This window comes from Aquarana catesbeiana, linkage group LG06, assembly GCF_042186555.1.
Source record: "Aquarana catesbeiana isolate 2022-GZ linkage group LG06, ASM4218655v1, whole genome shotgun sequence".
Taxonomy (NCBI): Eukaryota; Metazoa; Chordata; class Amphibia; order Anura; family Ranidae; genus Aquarana; species Aquarana catesbeiana.
The window spans coordinates 377,969,490-377,990,830 of record NC_133329.1 but is presented as its reverse complement, the minus strand read 5'-3'; the positions used below and the strand labels follow the sequence as shown (position 1 = coordinate 377,990,830).

The window sequence follows — 21,341 nt, the reverse complement described above, 5'->3', positions numbered from 1 at the left end:
TTCTTAAACACTTTAGGGAGTGCAGAAAAAAATGATTGTCAATAGCCTGTGATACTAAATTTAGCTACTATCAAAATGCTACTTAACCTGGCTCCAAGCAATTAACCTCCCTGATGGTTTTCCCAAGTGTGGCTCGGGGTTAAATTTCAGTACCAAGCCACACTCGGGATTTCATTGCAGGATCCTGGTGCAGCGTACTTATCTTGTCCCCAGGATCCTCCAATGTCCCCCCGCTGTGTCCGTGGGCTCTGTCCTCCGCCCGATGCCTCTGTGTGCCAGGCTCCATTCCCTGTGAGCGTCGCAACGCACGGGGGCGGAGCCTGGAGGCAAATTTAAAAAAATTGAACATTCATAATACATACAGTACAGTGTAATCTTACTGTATGAAATTATTTCACAACCCCTTTGTCCCTAGTGCTTTTCCAATAGTGCTTTATTTCACAAACCTTTTTCCTGCATGCAGTTTTACATTATATATACAGTACTGTTCTTTCTGCCTGGAAACTTGAGATTGTCCACAGCAACCAAAAAGTGTCCCTTTATGTCAAAAGTGGTTTTAGACCAGCTAATAAACAGCGATAGTAAATTAGAACACTAGCAGAATTAAGCGATAGGGAATCGTGAGGAAAGTAATTTTATTATTATTTTTTATAATTATTTATAGTTATTTATTATATTAAAATCTATGATTTTGTGTTTCAAACGTTATCATACCCGGGATGTCTATTAGATTCTTGTTTGGACAGATTTAAGTATGTTATTGCTAAGAATTATAGGCCTACAATATAAAACGCCAAATTTCTATGCAAAACAATTGTACTGCTTTGGACATAATCATACCGCCAGGGAGGCTACGAACAAATTCTATAATCAAAGATAAAATGTATAGACTCCAATCTTAGATACAATGACCTCTGTATTATTTGTTTAATTGTGATCTTACCTGATTCTGTTACAGTTCTAACTTTGTGCTTTGTTAACTCCAAAAAATAGTTAAAAAAAAACAAAAATCTATAAACGTCGCACCTGAGCTGTTATTCAATATTTTCTGGACACCCTTAGAAAAACAAAAATTTTCCTAATACACTGGAAGTGTGCTTATTGCAGAGATAGGGACCCAACCAGATACTTACTTTCAACAATGACTTTTCTACTTGTCCAGTCGTCGTTGATCATTTGTATGTTTCCATAATGGGCGTCGCCGTAGAAGATACGGTTGGTACCTCTCTCATTAAATTTGTAGTCAAAGGCCAAGGAAATGATATTTTTAAAATACTCTGTATTTTCGTACGGCTGTACAGGTGAATTGAGGTTGTTTTCGTCAGAAAGGTGAATGCTCTTTAAAACCGTTCTCCCCGAGTACAGCAAATAGCCCTCTTGTTTCAGACAAGTAATCCCATTTTTGGCCAGAAATCCATGAGCGCAGGCACACGTCCTTTGCAAATTCCCTCGGTACAAGCAAAGTTGTTGACATCCGCCATTGTTCTTAGCACAGATGTTGGTCCCTGCCAAGAAAGAAAATAAAACAATTTATTCAGGCATTTAGTGGCTGTCGTAGTTCATTGACTAACTTTACAGGGCTCTTTTATTAAGTCTCCCGAGGATTATCCCTTTCAGGGTTTAGATTTAACTGAATAATATCTCTGAGTGCCAGAAAAAGTGCTTTTTTTATATACAAATTTATAATCCTGTAGGTTTAAAAGTTACTTCAAAATAAGGAATTATGATAAACTATTTTTTATGCACATTTGTTACAGATGTGCATGATACCTTCATTTTCAGTCTTCCTCCCTAAAGCTGAACAATAGGCAGATATAAAAGACACAAATAAACAGAACCTTTGTATATCCTTAAGCCATTGGGCCCATATACCTACTGTTATACTTGTTAATTTATTTCTGAATTTTCCTCAATAAAATACTATGGAAAAGAAGACACAAATAAATGCAGATTGGTATTTTTTAATATCTGAATTTGATTTGGTATCAGCCTCTTGTAGCTCCTATAGAGCAGAACTCAGACTGAGGGAGGGAAAAGTGGCACAAGGAGCAGGCTGATAGGGAGAGAGAGCACAGTAACAGAGAGATGAGCCTATCAAGTCATCTGCTTCTCCTTTCCCTTTCTAATCACAGGCTGGGGGTGGGGTCAGGACCTGTTAGTGTAATTGAATTGCAGTAGAGAAAAATCAGGTCTCCTGCCGTGCCAGACAGTGTTGTGCTGTAAAGGCTGTGAAAATTTCAGGACTGAAAGGACAGGACTGAGAAGACAGAAATACAAATCCTTTAGAGAATAAAACAGCTCCCATATATATATTTCCTATGGCTATTTAGCTGTCTGTGGACGTGTGGCAGTTGTATAATTAAAGTGACATGTTTTTGTCATCCTCATGACCTGTCCAGGCAAAGATAACATTGTCATATTAAATTTGGCGTGGCCATTTTGAATAATTTTCTACAGTATCTGAAAAACACAGAGCCTAGATGATCTGTTGTATTTAACAGACCAAAAGGGAACAAATAAGAGAGGGTAGAGAAGGTTAGAGTTTACGTAAACTTGCAATAACAGATTGTTCCTTCAAATGTTTTTTTTTTCTGTTCTTGCGGCTATTAAAAATAAAACATGTAAAATATTGTTTACTCATTTAAAGTCTGTGTAGCTAAAATTGAAAACAGGAAAATCAGCACAAGGGACATAACTTACAGTCAGTAGGATGCTTCCCTTGTGCTAATTCATCTTCTTTTAGTTAAAATTCTCCTCACTCCCCGAAACTCCTGCTGCTGTAGTATTCCAATGCAGTAGGGGCTATTAGAACTAAGGGCTGTCAAAGAGCGCAGCTAGGTGGAAAGGGCAAGCCTAGTCAAGCTCTCTTTATGAGAGCCTATGACAGCATTTTAGTTATATTAACCCTCAACTGCGGTGAGGGGGTAGGGACAGAGGAAGATTTCTACTAAAGAAGAGGAATCAGCATAAAGGACATATCCTACTGACTGCAAGTTATGTCCTTGTGCTAATTTTCATTATTTTAATTTCAGGTACACTTATGCCGCGTACACACGACCGGACTTTCTGGCATACTTGGTCCGACGTTCTTCCCGCCGGACTTTCCGGCGGACTACCGCCGGACTTTTTGAACGGACGGACTTGCCTACACATGACCGGACTTTCCGGCAGGCTAGGTCCGCCCATCTTTCCGACGGACTTTCGCCGGAGTTATGGCGGACTTTCAGAATGAACAGACTTGCCCACACACGGACAAGTCCGTTCATTTTGAACGTGACTCGGTACGACGGGACTAGAAAAGGAAGTGAATTTTGCCGCTTTTATCGGCGAGATTGACACCTTGCGAGCCCCATCGTGGGGCATACCAGGCCCTTAGGTCTGCAGGGCGCCCCCCTCCCCCAAAGCACACACCACCCATGTTGAGGGCATGCGGCCTGGTACGGTTCAGGAGGGGGGGGGCGCTCGCTCGTCCCCACCCCCTTTCCTGACCGGCCGGGCTGCGTGCTCAGATCGGGGTCTGGTATGAATTTTGGGGGGGACCCCACGCTGATTTTTCGGCGTAGGGGGTTCCCCTTAAGACCCATGCCAGACCTAAGGGCCTGGGATACCCTGCACTCGCCGCAATAGGAATATTTGTTTTTCCTATTGCAGCGAGCGCGAGATGCAGTACTCTGCCCTTGCGTCGTATCTGGTCCGTCGGACCAGCATACAGACGCATGCAGACGAACGGGCTTTCAGTCAGAAACTGAGTCTGGTGGACTAAGATTTAAAGCATGCTTTAAATCTAGGTACGGCGGACTTTTGGGAAAAAAAAGTCCGCCGGAGCCTACACGCGGTTGGATTGTCCGGCGGACTCTGGTCCGCCGGACCGAGTATGCCGGAAAGTCCGACCGTGTGTACGCGGCATTAGGCTTTAACTACTGCTATCACATGATGTTTTAAAACAACCGAGCGCAAGTACAATGACAAGGCCTTGTAGGGTTGCTCAAGAACAGCAAAAACAAAACAAAATAGAAATCCACACATCTGACAGCAATAGTGGTAGAACAGACAATACAAAGCGTCAGACCTTTCTCTCTGGCTCGGTTAAAGACTTTCACATCCTTTAGATTAATCCCAAGTCCTGTCCTCATGGTTACAGCATCCGTAGCGTCGTTCTTGGGGCCCCTTCTGATAGAGCCATTGGAGTGTGCTCTGCCAAAAATGAGAAAATGAAAAATCACAGATCAGCAATCCTGGGATAACTAAACTCAAGCACGTCGTTAAAATGCAACAGATAACTGATCTCAAAGACGGTATAGGAAGCCTACTTCTGCCCATGACATTGATATGCTTTGGCTTTGAATATCGAAAGTACCTTTTTATTTTTCATCTTGGGGAAATTGCCGCGCTCCACGAGAGCCTTACTGTGACCTTGCTAAGGAATGGCTAATCCTACAAGGGTGAAGCAGCTGGCACAGAAATCACATTTTCCGACTGAAATACTTATGGAAAAATAAATTACCTGTCAGACCAGTAGATGTAAGCCCCGAAGACGACAACGGAAAACATATCCACATTGCTCCCTGACAGCACAATCTCTCGATTCCGGCCACTCTCAAGGTCGATCCTTTCTATCTTGTCCGTGCGGGCATCGCACCAGTACAATTTGTTTTCCTAAAGATCAATTTCAGAGTAAACTTCAACAATCTCTTTTATTTGCAGGAGTTCTTTATTAAGAGAATAATGGAAAGGTGAAGGGAAGGTGTGTGGCCATAAAAAATTTTAAAGAGATACTCCAAACAAACTGAATACGGTTACCGGTATGTTAAAAAATGTTGGTATATTCAACCAGTAATGCTTTTTTACAAAATTCATTTCTACTATGCCCTGACAAGAAGTTAAAAGTTTAAATCAGGTAGAAAGTGATTAGATGCATTTGCTACAAAAACGGGAAGAGAGGATCTGTTAATTTTGGCACACAACTATTAGTGTCTGTTTTTTTGGTGCTAAAATTTGGCACATTGTATTGTTTCTGCTTATATCAGCTCAATTTAATTAATTTTCTTTGACATCATAGGGGTTGATTTACTAAAACTGGAAAGTTTAAAATGTGGTGCAGCTCTGCATGGAGGCTAATCAGTTTTTAACTTCAGCTTGTTCAGTTAAAGAAAAACTCCATCTTTCCACACACTTTACATAGATGGTTTGGGTCAAGTTGGCCCAAACGAACTTTGTCCCTCTCTAACATGTAAGACCGCTGGATGTGCTGTATAAACAAAGAAGAGTCTACCGCAGCGGCGCTCAGCAGTTTAGAGCTAGCGGTGTATTCTATCAATGAATGCAAAGCTTCCTCTGATTGGCAGAAAGTCAGAAAGGCGGGCTGATGATGTCACAACCTCTGACTCAAGCATTCAGAAGTAGCTTTATATTCATTGATATAATACATTAGTTACTCTAAACAGAATAGCGCCACTGTGGTAGACTCTTCTGTGTTCCGGGTATGAGACAGGAAGTCTCGGGTCACACCCAGACAACAGTGCGGTATGCTGTATGTAGCTACATCTACATACAGTTTATACAGCATATCCAGCGGCCTCACAGGTTAGTGAGGGACATAGTTTGTTTCCACTCATTTTGGTAAGAGGCCATTTTATTTGAGGTGTTGGGCACCAGGTTTTTATCCATCCTTATTCAAGATTGAGTCACTTCTACGGTGGATGGTGCGCATTCTAATTTAAAGCGACACTATCAACCTATTGTCTGATAAGAAAACATTTCACCATTGGACTTTTGTTATATTACACATATTATATGCATTGTTGTTATTGATTCATTCTGTGGTGATGCACACCTATTATTTGTATATATTGAAAGTTTGACATCTGGTATTCGGATGATTAATGGTCCAGCTCTGAACTCACCCTTTTTAGCACTAAGCGCTGAATATTTTTTATTTTATTAGTCTTATTGGACATAAGAAAGGCAATTGGCAGGACATAGCCATGAAGTCAGGGAAAGTCCAGACCCACTAACAAAGCGAAACTAAATCAAAGACAAGCATTGATTCTGGGTACAAATGATTTACTAGGCATCTTGTTACATTTGCTCTTAGGCAGGGCTTTCGATTTTCACTGTTGTATAGGTTGATTTTACCAGTCAGTTTCAGATAAATTACATTCTAGGAGTGCATCAATTGAATAACACATTAAATAAAAGCTATTCCAGATGGAATTTTGGACCATACACCTCAATCACCAAAAACAAAAGATAACTTTTAGAAGTAGATGACTGACATGTTGTGGCTAATTTACTAAAAGAGTTGAGATTCTTCACTTAATAGATTCAAAGAATATTCACTCCAATGTTCCAATCACATGAAAATCACATTTCTGTTTATTTGTTTCATCTGCATGTGAATTTTAGTGTGAAAACTGGTACGATTTATTGAGTAAAGATTTTAAGCTTATAGTAATTCAGCCCAAATTAGTTATATCACCGGTTTGCCTTTTTGCAACTCTTGTAGTATCCTACATGGCCTGTGATGGGCCAATTCATAGAAACCATGGCAGAGTTAGGTCATTCAAGTAAGCAAATCAGGGGCTCCTGGGAGAAAAAAGTATAGCCTTATGCAGGTCATACATATGGCTATCTTTAGGCAGTTTCAACAACTTTTAGTTGAAGAAATTGATTAATCCAAACAACCTACCTTTAACAGTTGCCACTGAAACTATGATAGAATTATACGTGATAATGGTAGGCTGATTTGATTGTTATTATTAAAAATGTAAAATTGAAATTGAAAGATGCAGTGAGGGATCAAAATTAATGAATGGGTGTTGTAATCTTCTTGGTAAAGCAACCATATACCACAGAAGGAATGAAGCACGTAAAGGTGTGATTGTGAACTGCCTGGAAAAAGAACTTTCTATTAATTAAAAAGAGACAAACCTCATAGTCCACCGAGATTCCATTTGGCCAAGCAATTCCTGTGTTGACAAGTATTGTCCTTTCTGATCCATCCAGTCGGGCTCTACTTATGCATGGGGTTTGCCCCCACTCAGTCCAGAAAAGATAGCTGCAACCAGGAAAATGTGACAAATGTACTAACGAGTTTTAGGCATCAGAAAAAAGTACGACTTTCCAAAGACCACCATCCTGATCTACCAACAAACACATGGGCATTCAAACTCATAAACGTATGAGCATACAAATGTTATGAGAAACGGCTTTAAATCCCAGCTCTACCCAAAACATTTATTTCTTTATTTGTTTTATGTTTTTTACAACATGAAATGTCTAGTGCCTCTTTCAGGTTTTATTTTCATTTGTGTCCCTCTTTGAAATGCTTTCCCTTTCTAATGAAGAAACAGACGAAAAAACACGTTTTCTGTAGTTTGATGAAGGGTTAGAATTTGTGATGATGTTTTTGCTGTCTGTGCCTTTCCTGGTGACAAATGCCCCTCTCTTTTCTTGTCCTGGAGGGACAAAAACTCAGAGAAGATCTCACTGATAGGATCACTAGTAGAAATAATAAACCAAAAAAAAAAAGTCTAACTCTTGCCTACTGTATGCAAATAAAAAAGAAGAAAAAAGAAAATTGTCTGGAACTGGTTAGGCTTCAGTGCAGACAACAATGAAGGATTGAGTAAAAATGTCCAATTTAGTAGAATTTTGAACGGTGGCTTACATGGACTTAACTAAGCAACTGATGGAGAGTTTGGTTCCCTGTTATAGTTATTTAGACCCTTAGAAGTCGGCTGTACTATTTGTTGATGAAAAGACCCCATCTTTCCGAACTGTCCTCACATTCCATGCCACATATGCTTTATAGCATTTAATGAGCAATATCTTGGCAATAGCCCAGCATTAATTTATAAGTAAAGCCAAAATCTTTTTTTTTTTTTTCAGTTGTAGATAGAATAGAGAAGGGCTTTTGTCCCATGAAAGATCCCCCTTAACATCCTATCCTGTAGATAAAGTACTGCACATAAGGAAGAGCATTGTCACCGCAAAAAGTGACCCCATTGAAAGTTTTCCCCTCTTTTCGTGTTCTGTTGACATCTCACAATTTTGGATTTTCTATTACTTTTAATCTTAGTGACAATGGTTACTAGGACAAAAAGAGTGTGGGTTCATTTACTAAAAAAAAAAAGAGTGCAAAATACAGTGCAGCGCTGCAAAGAAACCAATCAGCTTCCAGGATTTTTTTTCAAAGCTTAATTGAACAAACTGAAGTTAGATACATAGCTACACCAATTTTTGCTCTTTTCAGTTTTCGTAAATCAATCCCTTTGTGTATCTCTCCAGCAAGGACACAAACAGAAATAAAAACCCTTTCCTTAAATTATTCAGAACTATAAAAAAGGTTTATATACAGTTGTGGGCTGCATCTGCAATATGTACATATGGAAATTTTTATTTGTGTGTTTTTTAACCACTTGCTGACCGGCCGCAAATACTGTGGCAAGTCGGTTCTATTGCGCGAAATTATGTACCAGTACGTCATTCTGTGCAATAGCCAGTGGGGGCGCACGCGCTGATTGGCCACAGGGGGAGCCAGTAAGCGAGTCCGGCGGACGCGATATCTGCCGGCCACCCGTGATAGCTCTCCCCAGAGACAAGAAGACAGTCTGCCAATGTAAACAAGGCAGATTGCAGGCCTGTCAGGTATGAACAGAGAGATCTTGTGTTCCTGCTAGGCAGGAACACGGGTCTCTCTGTTCAGCCAATGAGTTCATCCCCCACACAGTAAGCAAGCACCTCCTAGGGACACACTTAACCCTTTGATCACCCCTGATGTTAACCCCTTCCTTGCCAGTGCCATTAGTACCGTAACAATGCATATTTTTAGCACTGATCACTGTATCAGTGTCACTGGCCCCCACAAAAGTGTCAAAAGTGTCAGTTAGGTGTCTGATCTGTCCGCCGCAATGTCGCAGTCCTGCTAAAAATCGCTGATCACTGTCATTACTAGTAAAAAAAATTAAAAAGATAAAAATGCCATAAAAATATCCCATAGTTTGTAGACGTGAAAACTTTTGTGCAAACCAATAAATATACGCTAATTGGGATTTTTTTTTCCAAAAATATGTAGCAGAATACATATTGAACTAAATTGATGAAGAAATTTGTTTTTTATATTTTTTTAGCATAGCAGAAAGTTAAAAAATATAGTTTTTTTTTTTAATTGTCTGTCTTTTTTTGTTTATAGCGCAAAAAAAAAAAAAAAAAAAGCGCACAGGCGATCAAATACCACCAATTGAAAGCTCTATTTGTGGGAAAAAAGGACATCAATTTTATTTGGCTACAGCGTTGCACGACTGCGCAATTGTCAGGTAAAGTAGAGCAGTGCTGTATCGCAAAAAATGGCCTGGTCATTAAGGGGGTAAAATCTTCTGGGGCTGTAGTGGTTAAATCTGTAGCTATCACAAATAAATTAAGACAGGATGAAATACAATAATATAACAGCTGCATAGGGGTTGATTGACTAATACTGAAGAGTGCAAAATCTGGTGCATGGTAGCCAATCAGCTTTTAAATTCAACTTGTTCAATTAAGCTTTGACAAATAACCTGAAAGTTGATTGGTTTCTATGCATAGCTGCACCAAATTTTGAACTCTCCAATTTTAGTAAATCAACCCCATAGTGTGGTCCAGAGGTAGTGCTTGCTATATGGGACTGCCATTACTGACTAATATTTCAAAAATACCAGTTGCCCAGCTGTTATGCTAACCCCACTCCCCTAATACTTTCTGATGAGTGAATCCAGAAATAAAGCACCACAACATGATATTCAAGTCCAGATAGAAGCTTATTCCAAACACAGATTGTTTTTTAGACCAGTGTATTTTGGGGGCTGTAACTTCACCCCCTCCACCAGGACTATAATACAATAACAAAAATAGACAAAGAAAAATATACAAAATACACTGAATAATGTGGATAACAATAAAATTGATCACAAAAAAGTATGAAATTAAATTTTTATCCATAATATTTTGAGTATGATTACTAGAATTTCTATTTCTCTTATGTTGTTATCAATGTTATTTTAAGTATATTATCTTTTTATTGCTATCATGCACTCACCGACATGTAAACTCGTTCCTCAGCTTTTAGATGAATGACAATGATGTACAGTATATAGAGAATTTGTTAATCTTTCTTTATATACTTTTTGCTCTAATCCAGGCCCGGTGAAAAGGGTGAAGCTACAGCCCCCAAAACATGCTAGGTTTATAAACAATCTGTTTTTGAAAAAAATAAACTTTTATCTGGAGTTGGATTTTTTGGTATGGCACTTCAAATCTAGATTTACCCATATCTATTACTACCCAAGGTGATCATGGAAATCCTTTGTTGTGAAGATCCTGCTAGCCCTATATATATATATATCTATATATCTATCTATCTATATATATATATATGTAGATAGATAGATAGATAGATATATATATATATATATATATATATATATATATATATATATATATATATATATATATATATATATATATCCAGAAGCAAGTACACACTGTAGATCAGTAGTATCAAAGAAAAGGTTGAAGCCCTTATCTGAAAGCTTGTGCCAGGTCAGTAACTCAATATTGAAGCCAGAGACAGCCAGGCAAATACTTTTTTTTTTTTAAACCACTTCAGCCCCGGAAGATTTGGCTGCTGAATGACTGGGACATTTTTTGCGATTCGGCACTGTGTCGCTTTAACTGACAATGGCGCAGTCGTGCGATGTTGTACCCAAACAAATTTGACGTCCTTTTTTTCCCACAAATAGAGCTTTCTTTTGGTGGTATTTGATCGCCTCTGCATTTTTTATCTTTTGCGCTATAAACAAAAAAAGAGCGACAATTTTGAAAAAAAAAAAAGCAATATTTTTTACTTTTTGCTATAATAAATACCCCCCAAAAATATATAAAAATTCAAATGTTTTCCTCAGTTTAGGCCGATATATATTCTTCTACATATTTTTGGTAAAAAAAATAGCAATAAGCGTATATTGATTGGTTTGCGCAAAAGTTATAGTGTCTACAAAATAGGGGATAGTTTTATGGCATTTTTATTATAATTTTTTTTTTTTATTAGTAATGGCGGCGATCTGCGATTTTTATCGTGACTGCAACATTTTTTGGCGGACACATCGAACACTTTTGACACTATTTTGGGACCATTGTCATTTATACAGCGATCAGTGCTATAAAAATGCACTGATTACTGTGTAAATGACACTGGCAGAGAAGGGGTTAACCACTAGGGGGCGATTAAGGGGTTAAGTGTGTCCTAGGGAGTGATTCTAACTGTGGTGGGGAAGGGGCTACCTAGGACATGACAGCGAAAACTGCTCCCGATGACAGGGAGCAGTAGATCTCTGTCATTACACAAGGCAGAACGGGCAAATGCCTTGTTTACATAGACTTCTCCCCGTTCTACATCTCCACACTGCAATCATGGGCCGCCAGAGAACGGTGTGCGGCGGGCGTGCATTCTCACCACCGGCGGCGCACATGCTCACAAAAGGCGTCAAATTTTGGGGGACGTACCTGTACGCCTATTTTGCCTGCCTGTGCCATTCTGCCGACTTACATCTGTGTGCGGCGGTCGGCAAGCGGTTAAAGGAGAAGTTAAGAAAAGCACTATGTGTCTTTCACTTATGACAGCTTTGCAATTAAAAGTCTGACAGAATGGGAAAAACGAATCCCTGTATTTGGTTTCTCACACACTAATGAGCCAGAATATAATGGAAAAGTGAAAAGCAGAAAAAAGAAATTAAATGACAAACGAGACAAGCAGTTGGTTGAGGACTCACTTAGGCTCAGCTTGAACAGAAGACATCATGAAAAATGGCTAGCATGCTCACACCGAATACATAATTAAATATTATATTTGAGGTTAGACAGACTTTTCCAATAAAGCAGAGCAAAATGCAGTGATAATGTTAGAAGTGCAGTAAGCTGTCAAAGCCAATCAGATATCAGTTTATTCACAGCAATGTGACTCTGTTCCTTGGGTAAAACATTTTTAAAACCAGGAACAGAAGAAGAGGAGGCTTTATACACATCTGTCCCACCACCTGTTGTTCCTAACTTTGGTCTCCTGCAGAGCAACAGTCTCTTTATATTCTAAAACTCTTCAGGGTGTGTTGGATGTCTGGTCCCCCCCCCTGTACTGCAGAGATGTAAATAACAGAAACTTTTCATTTCTGTTTCATTTGTTAACCACTTCAGCCCTGGAAGAATTTACCCCCTTCCTGACCAGAGCACTTTTTGCGATTCGGCACTGCGTCGCTTTAATTGACAATTGCGCGGTCGTGCCACGTGGCTCCCAAACAAAATTGACGTCCTTTTTTTCCCACAAATAGAGCTTTCTCTTGGTGGTATTTGATCGCCTCTGCGGTTTTTATTTTTTGCGCTATAAACAAAAATAGAGCGACAATTTTGAAAAAAACACATTATTTTTTACTTTTTGCTATAATAAATATCCCCCAAAAATATATAAAAAAAACTATTTTTTTCCTCAGTTTAGGCCGATACGTATTCTTCTACATATTTTTGGTAAAAAAAAATTGCAATAAGCGATTATTGATCGGTTTGCCAAAAGTTATAGCGTTTACAAAATAGGGGATAGTTTTATGGCATAATTTTTATTAATATTTTTTTTTTATTTTAATGGTGGCGATCAGCGATTTTTATCATGGCTGCGACATTATGGCGGACACATCGGACATTTTTGACACATTTTTGGGACCATTGTCATTTATACAGCAATCAGTGCTATAAAAATGCACTGATTCCTGTGTAAATGACACTTGCAGTGAAGGGGTTAACCACTAGGGGGCGGGGAGGGGCTAAATCAGTACTAGGGAGTGATTACTAACTGTCAGGGGGATGGGCTGTGTGTGACGTCCCTGATCTTTGCTCCGATGACAGGTAGCAGAGATCGAGTGACACTGTCACTAGGCAGAACGGGGAGATGCTGTTTACATCAGCATCTCCCCGTTCTTCCTCCCCGTGAGGCGATCGTGGGTATCCCCACGGCGATCGAGTCCGCGGGACCTGCGACCCGACCCACGGAGTTTGGTGCACGCACGCCCACTGGCCGCCTCTTAAAGGGCAAGGTACAGGTACGTGATTTTGCCTGTACGAGCCCTTCTGCCGCAGTATATCTGCGTGAGGCAGTCAGCAAGCGGTTATTTATTTAGTTATTCATTTTGTTTTAACATATTGGTTATCATAAAATTATTTATTTACGGAATTTGTTTTGTATATTCAGAATCGTCTCATTTGGATTTGTTTCGTATATTCATTGTTTCAAATTGATTTGTATTTTCAAAAGTTGTTTCAGAAGATTGGCTATATTTGTTTTAACATGTTAATTTGTTATTTTGGGAGATTACTTACAGTGAGGCAAAAAAGTATTTAGTCAGCCACCAATTGTGCAAGTTCTCCCACTTAAAAAGATGAGAGAGGCCTGTAATTGTCATCATAGGTATACCTCAACTATGAGAGACAAAATCTGGAAACAAACCCAGACAATCACATTGTCTGATTTTTGAAAGAATTTATTTGCAAATTATGGTGGAAAATAAGTATTTAGTCACCTACAAACAAGCAAGATTTCTGGCTCTCACAGACCTGTATCTTCTTCTTTAAGAGTCTCCTCTGTCCTCCACTCATTACCTGTATTAATGGCACCTGTTTGAACTTGTTATCAGTATAAAAGACACCTGTCCACAACCTCAAACAGTCACACTCCAAACTCAACTATGGTGAAGACCAAAGAGCTGTCGAAGGACACCAGAAACAAAATTGTAGACCTGCACCAAGCTGGGAAGACTGCATCTGCAATAGGCAAGCAGCTTGGTGTGAAGAAATCAACCGTGGGAGCAATAATTAGAAAATGGAAGACATACAAGACCACTGATAATCTCCCTCAATCTGGGACTCCACACAAGATCTCACCCCGTGGGGTCAAAATGATCACAAGAACGGTGAGCAAAAATCCCAGAACCACATGGGGGGACCTAGTGACGACCTGCAGAGAGCTGGGACCAACGTGATAAAGGCTACCATCAGTAACACACTACGCTGCCAGGGGTTCAGATCCTGCAGTGCCAGACATGTCCCTCTGCTTAAGCCAGTACATGTCCGGGCCCATCTGAGGTTTGCTAGAGAGAATTTGGATGATCCAGAAGAGGATTGGGAGAATGTAATATGGTCAGATGAAACCAAAGTAGAATTGTTTGGTAGAAACTCGTGTTTGGAGGAGAGAGAATGCTGAGTTACAACCAAAGAACACCATACCTACTGTGAAGCATGGGGGTGGCAACATCATGCTTTGGGGCTGTTTCTCTGCAAAGGGAACAGAATCACTGATCCGTGTACATGAAAGAATGAATGGGGCCATGTATCGTGAAATTTTGAGTGCAAACCTCCTCCCATCAGCAAGGGCATTGAAGATGAAACGTGGCTGGGTCTTTCAGTATCACAATGATCCCAAACACACTGCCCGGGCATCGAAGGAGTGGCTTCGTAAGAAGCATTTCAAGGTCCTGGAGTGGCCTAGCCAGTCTCCAGATCTCAACCCCATAGAAAACCTTTGGAGGGAGTTGAAAGTCCGTGTTGCCAAGCGACAGCCCCAAAACATCACTGCTCTAGAGGAGATCTGCATGGAGGAATGGACCAACATACCAGCAACAGTGTGTGACAACCTTGTGAAGACTTACAGAAAATGTTTGACCTCTGTCATTGCCAACAAAGGATAACAAAGTATTGAGATGAACTTTTGATATCGACCAAATACTTATTTTCCACCATAATTTGCAAATAAATTCTTTCCAAATCAGACAAGGTGATTGTCTGGATTTGTTTCCACATTTTGTCTCTCATAGTTGAGGTATACCTATGATGACAATTACAGGCCTCTCTCATCTTTTTAAGTGGGAGAACTTGCACAATTGGTGGCTGACTAAATACTTTTTTGCCCCACTGTATACACTCTGTTTGGGGTGGATGGAGGTGGATCCATCAGAATCTCCAAATCATAACATAACAAATGGAACAAAATTAATTTTGGATTTATTTGTTATGTTATGATTTGAAGATTCTGATGGCTTCATCTTCATCCAATCCAAAGACAATAAGTAGGAATCATCATCTAATTTCACTTTTATACCTTACTGTAGTTAGTGCAATATGTTTCCATTTCATATGTAGTGCATTTTTTTTTATATTGGTAATGCAAAATAAAAATGAAATGGTTTTGAATCATTTCAGATCATTTGTTATTGTCATTTTGTTATTTCGGATGCTTTAAAAATTAACAAAAGGCCCAAACTATCGCATCATGTCATCTAAATGAAACAAATGAATACAAATTAACCGCTTGCCGACCAGCGCACGCCGATTTACGTTGGCAGAATGGCACTGGTAGGCAAAAGGGCTTGTGCTGTGTGTTGAAGCCCATCCCCCCACAGTTAGAATCTCTCCCTAGGGCACAATTAACCCCCACCCCCTAGTAGTTAACCCCTTCACTGCCAGTATCATTTACGCAATAATCAATTCATTTTTATAGCACCGATTGCTGTATAAATGACAATGGTCCCAAAATAGTGTCAAAGGTGTCCGATCTGTCCGCCATAATGTCGCAGTCCTGATAAAAATTGCAGATCACCACCATTACTAATAAAAAAAAATAAAAATGCCATAAAATTATCCCCTATTTTGTAGATGCTATAAATTTTGCGCAAACCAATCAATATACACTTATTGCAATTTTTTTTTACCAAAAATATGTAGAATACATATCAGCCTAAACTGAGGAAAAAAATTGTTTTTTTATATATTTTTGAGGGATATTTATTATAGCAAAAAGTAAAAAAAAATTGTGTTTTTTTAAAAATTGTCACTCTTTTTTTGTTTATAGCGCAAAAAATAAAAACCGCAGAGGCGATCAAATACCACTAAAAGAAAGCTCTATTTGTGGGAAAAAAAGGACATCAAATTTGTTTGGGTACAACGTCGTACGACTGCGCAATTGTCAGTTAAAGCGACGCAGTGCCGAATCGCAAAAAGTGCTCTGGTTAGGAAGGGGGTAAAATCCTCTGGGGCTGAAGTGGTTAACTTGTTGCTTTGGCTATAATTTATTTTGGATTTGTTGAAATTTGTTACTGTTGTGGTTTGGAAATTCAAATACATCCGAATCTCTGAATAAGGAAAATTTTGTCTGTATTTCAAATCGTAACAAAATTAATCACACATATCTAGTGTACTGTGGTTCCTCCTTTCCTCCTGTGTCATTATAGAACATAGTAGCAGTGTTATGGCCAATGGATAGAACTACAGCAGACGCTGGCTGGGCCAGGCCTCCTACTGGAAGTGCTGAATGTAAAGGTCCCTTTAACAGATATAGCAAGTGCGCAGACACTCGCGGCGCATGGCCAGAGCTGATGCACATGGCCGGCGGCCACCCGCGATCGCTCCACAGAGAGCCAGAACAGGGATCTGTCAATGTAAACAAACAGATCCCCAATCTGACAGGGGAGTAGAGAGAGACCGTCTGTTCCTAGTGATCAGGAACAGAGATCTCTCTGTACTCCCAGTCAGTCCCCTCCCCCCCACAGTTAGAAACACTTCCCTCGGGAACACTTAACCCTTTGATCGCCCCCTAGTGTTAACCCCTTCCCTGCCAGTGCCTTTTATACAGTAATCAGTGGCTATTTTTAGCTCTGATCACTGTAAAAATGTCACTGATCCCAAAAAAGTGTCAAAAGTGTCCGATCTGTCCGTCGCAATGTCACAGTCCTGATAAAAATCGCTAATCACCACCATTACTAGTAAAAAAAAAAAAATAATAATAAAAATGCCATAAATATATCCCCTATTTTGTAGACGCTATAACTTTTGCGCAAACCAATCAAGATAAGCTTATTGCAATTTTTTTTACCAAAAATATGTAGAATACATATTGGCCTAAACTGATGAAGAAATGTTTTTTTCTTTTTTTGGGGCTATTTATTATAAGAAAAAGTAAAATATATTGTTGTGTTTTTTTTTTCAAAATGTAGGTCTTGAAAACCGCAGAGGTGATCAAATACCACCAAAAGAAAGCTCTATTTGTGGGAAAATGAGGAAAGCAATTTTGTTTCTATATAGCGTCGCATGACCGTGCAATTGTCAGTTACAGCAATGCAGTGCTGTATTGTAAAAAATGGCCTGGTCATTAAGGGGGTAAATCCTTCCGGGGCTGAAGTGGTTAAAAGGAAACCTGTGAAAAAAACATGAAGGCACATTTTTTTTTTCAAAAGACCAGTTGCCTGGCTTTAATGCTGATCAACTGACTTGAGTACTTTCAGAGTTATTGACATGGATCATTAATTAAAACAGGGAGTTCAGAAGGACGATATTTTCAATATTAAGCTAGGATCAAGAAAACAGGGACAAGACCTCAAAGAAGCATGAGGAAAGTTCCAAACTAATCTCGGAAAGTATTTTTTGTTTTTTACTGAAAGAGTAGTTGATGCTTAGAACTAAAGACTTTTAGTGGAAGTATTAAGTCAGTCAACAGTAAGTGGATTCAAACATGCATGGGACAATCATAGATCTACAGTATACTCAGGCAACAAAGGTTAAAAAAGAAAAAAAAAATCTAAAAAGAGGCAGACGCAATAATTTTTTCTGTATTTCTAGTTCTGGCCTCACTCTGACTCAACTTGCTGCCTGCTTGCTTTGAGTTGCTGGGGGTGATTTACTCGAGGGAATTAGGCTGTTCACTTTGCAGGGGAAGTTGCACGTTGCAAAGGAATCCCATGGCTTAGTTGATGCAGTGAAGTTTCACTTTGCAAAGAATACCCGATCAGATGCAAGGAAAAAAAAAAAAAAAACAGAATTTTTTCATATGATTGGATGATTAAGGTCAGCAGAGCTTCACCTTATTCATTAAGCTGTGGAGAAAACGTCTTTGCAAAGTGAGCAGCCTATTTAGCTTTTGTAAATTAACCTTACTGACTCAAAGTACTATAGCAGCTGCCGCAAATATGGATATTTTTTTCCCTGTTGCAATTTTTTTAGCATTAGTGGCCTGGTTACCCCTCCAAAAAAGTACTTACCCTTTCTCTGGATGTACAGCAACAGCCCTGGGCTGGTCTATACCTTGAGATATCACCACATATCTGAAGGAACCATTGAGCCTTGCCACTTCAATCAGATTGAAACCATGGTCCGCCCAATAGATGTTACCTGCAAAAAAATAATAGATATCTTAGAGATATGCTCATCAGTTTTAAGCTTAAACAACAGCAGATTTGCAATGAAAGCAAACCTATTTTTTTTTTTTTTTTTTGTTTTGTTTACAAACTTTTTTATTTGGTATAAAATGGTGGTACAAGTAAATACAGTACTGCACATCAAAAATAATGCATTGTAAAAAAGTATAAAAAGTGAAAGCAAACCTAATTTTTAATGAGCAAAAGGGGCGATCATACCATTTTTAATGCATTCGGCATCATTATTGCTAATCCAGAGGTCATTGAATCTTTGGTGGTTGATTTACTAAAGGCAAATATACTGTGTACTTTGCAAAGTGCAGTTGCCCTCTGCAAGTACAGTTGCTCCAAAACTTAGTAAATGAGGTAAGGTTTCACTTTGCAAAGAATGCCCAATCACATGCAAGGAAAATTGAAAAAAAAAAAGAATTTTTGCTTGCACATGACTGGATGGTGGAAGTCAGAAGAGCTTCTGCTCATTTATTAGGCTCTGGAGCAACTGCACCTGTAGAGTGCAACTGTACTTTGCAAAGTGCGCAGTAAATCAACCCCTTGGTGTCTTCTCTTGGAGGTCTTGTGTATTCCTTCAGATCTGTGCAGTAATCAAGCATGAAACAACTCCTGTACCTTACCCCTGTGAAGGTAGTTACTGCAATGCAGACCAGTCATTGCTGCTAGTCCTCTTTGTGCAGGGTGGCTGGTCTGGTATCCACCCTCCTTGTAGCTTCCCACAGGCAGACAACAGTGGGTGGACCTGCTGGGTCCCACCCATGGCTCTGCTCTCTGCACAGGTTATGTGCTACCCAGTCTTGATGTCACAGCTACTTTTATATAGTATTATCTGAGTTTCCATAAGTACTTGTGCTATTAACCAATTCCCTAAAATGAATGTACCTATATATTTTAGTGGTTCTACCAGGATCATGGCTGCAGCTGCAGTTTTTTTTTTTTTTGGCCCAGCAATGACGTATGGTGTAAAAGTGATCCAAGCAACTATACAGCCACTGGAACACTTTTACAGGTGGCGGAAATTGGTACCTAAGCCCCCCACACTGCCACCCACTGCCTTTCTGGGGGGATGGGGGTACCACCTTCTACCACCTATAAAAGTGATCCAGCAGCTGTATAGCCAGTCTCGAGCAGCCGGAGACCGAAATGGGTTGTCAGGTTGGCACACCATATAGATGAAGGAGGAACTTCCATTCCCTCATCATCTTTATGGTATATGAAATCGGAAGCTACAAGGCTTTTGTCCCTTCCCATTTTAGTTTGTTGTTTACAAGCTGTTAGCGGCTTGTAAAGCATCTGATCAGACCAATCTTGTTTTTTTCAGATGCTTTTGAGGGCAGAGGAGAGTTCTGGGGACTAATAGACCCCAGATCTTTCAGTAAAGAGTACCTTCCACTGCCCATGCTATCACATAGGGTGCTGTTCATCCCCTGTAATAGCAATAAAGTTGATCTAATAAAAAAAAAAGTATATTTATATATAAATATTTATAAATAAAAGAAATAATAAAATAAGGAAAATGAAAGTGTCCCTGCCCCCGTGCTCACACGCAAATGTGAATGCACACGTAGGTCCCGTATGCATATGTAAACAGTGATTGCACCACATATGTGAGGTAATGCTGTAAATGTTTGAGTGAACATCAAAGCGAGAGCAATAATTCTACCACCAGACCTCCTGTTGCAATCTAAACTGGTAACCTGTAAAGGCTTTTAAAGCATTTTCTATGGAGGTTTTTAGGTACCATAGTTTGTCGCCATTCCACAATTTCACATCATCATCATCATTAACATCATCTTTTTACATTTTACCAAACAATTGGATATTATATTGTATATGTGTGCATTAAAATTCATCAAAGTGTATTTTTTCCTAATAAACCAAATATCACACGGATAGAAGAAAAGGGGAAGGAAGGGAAAAGATGTAACCTCAAACCACCCTTTTTCCCCTTCCCTTTTGGGTGGTTTAGGGTTACATCTTTTTTCCCATTTTTCCCTCCTCCTCCTTTTCTTCTTCTGTACATTTTTTTGGGGTTGGTGCCACAAAGTGGATGCTTCACAGCATAATGCTCTGACCACACGCATATATTTGCAAATATCATATGACTAACACGAAAATCGCAACAGCCATTATGTTTTCTCCAGGGCTTTTGCTTGCAGAAAATATTTAATATTTGGGAGTTCTAAGTAATTATCTAGTAAAAAAAAAATACAGATTTTTACATGTAAGTGAGAAGTACCAGAATTGGCTAGGCCAGCAAATGGTTAAGGAATATATTAAAGGAAAATTATCTGTGCCTGGATTGCATCTTTAACGTGACATTAAACCCATCAATGTAATTGTTTCCCAAAACAGTTACATTCAAGGGATGTCATGAATGATAACTGTTGCAGTTGCTTGTGCTTTCAACAGATCAAACAGAGGCTAAGATGGCAGCTTCCTTGGCTGAAAACCATAGGAGGGTTTAGTTCCGATTTGAGGCTGGTGGGTATCTACACGTGTTAAATAAGGAACCTTATATGGAAAGCTCTCAAGGAAAGAAGGTTTTTGGCTAATTGCAGCATTTTTTGGATAGTGTATGGAATTTTTAAATCCGTTTAATAATGCAGCATGTTAGCTCCTACATCGTCCAAAATATAAACTTAACTCTATGAGTATCTATGGCCGCAACCCCCAAAACCCTACTCTTCCCCTTTAGAAACCAGTTTATCTTATCACTTCTGTTCATATATAAGGACTTTAGAATTCAAACAGTTCTCTGCTGCAAAAGTTAATGAGGTGGGGGCTGAATATCTCATTTCCAATCCTTTCTCTGAGTAAGTGTAAAGAGTTGAGTCTTTTGCTGGAGAAACTTTATAAAATCACAATACAATTAAATAAAGTTGTCAAAAAGATGAAATCTTCAAATACTTAGCACCATGTAAGCCATCCAAAATGCAAAGAGATTATATATGTAATAACAGGATAATGTTTTCATATATTAGTTCAATGTTTCATTAACCGTAGTACCCACACCGCAGGGTGAGAATTTCAAAAATAGAGAATAAAGAACAGACAGAGGTAAACTGTTGC

General features: G+C 39.2%; 1 protein-coding gene across 6 annotated transcripts in view; it reads right to left on the bottom strand.

Moving 5' to 3' along the window:
- Positions 1-21,341, bottom strand: part of LRP1B (LDL receptor related protein 1B) — a 2,172,167-nt gene that overhangs the window by 538,145 nt on the left and 1,612,681 nt on the right. For all 6 annotated transcript variants that reach the window (XM_073634235.1, XM_073634238.1, XM_073634240.1 and 3 more), the window contains exons 37-41: positions 18,102-18,231; positions 6,931-7,057; positions 4,505-4,656; positions 4,070-4,194; positions 1,134-1,505 (exon numbers count right to left, since the gene is read on the bottom strand). In XM_073634235.1, coding sequence (XP_073490336.1) covers positions 1,134-1,505; positions 4,070-4,194; positions 4,505-4,656; positions 6,931-7,057; positions 18,102-18,231 — 906 coding nt within the window. The remainder of the gene's footprint in view (positions 1-1,133; positions 1,506-4,069; positions 4,195-4,504; positions 4,657-6,930; positions 7,058-18,101; positions 18,232-21,341) is intronic.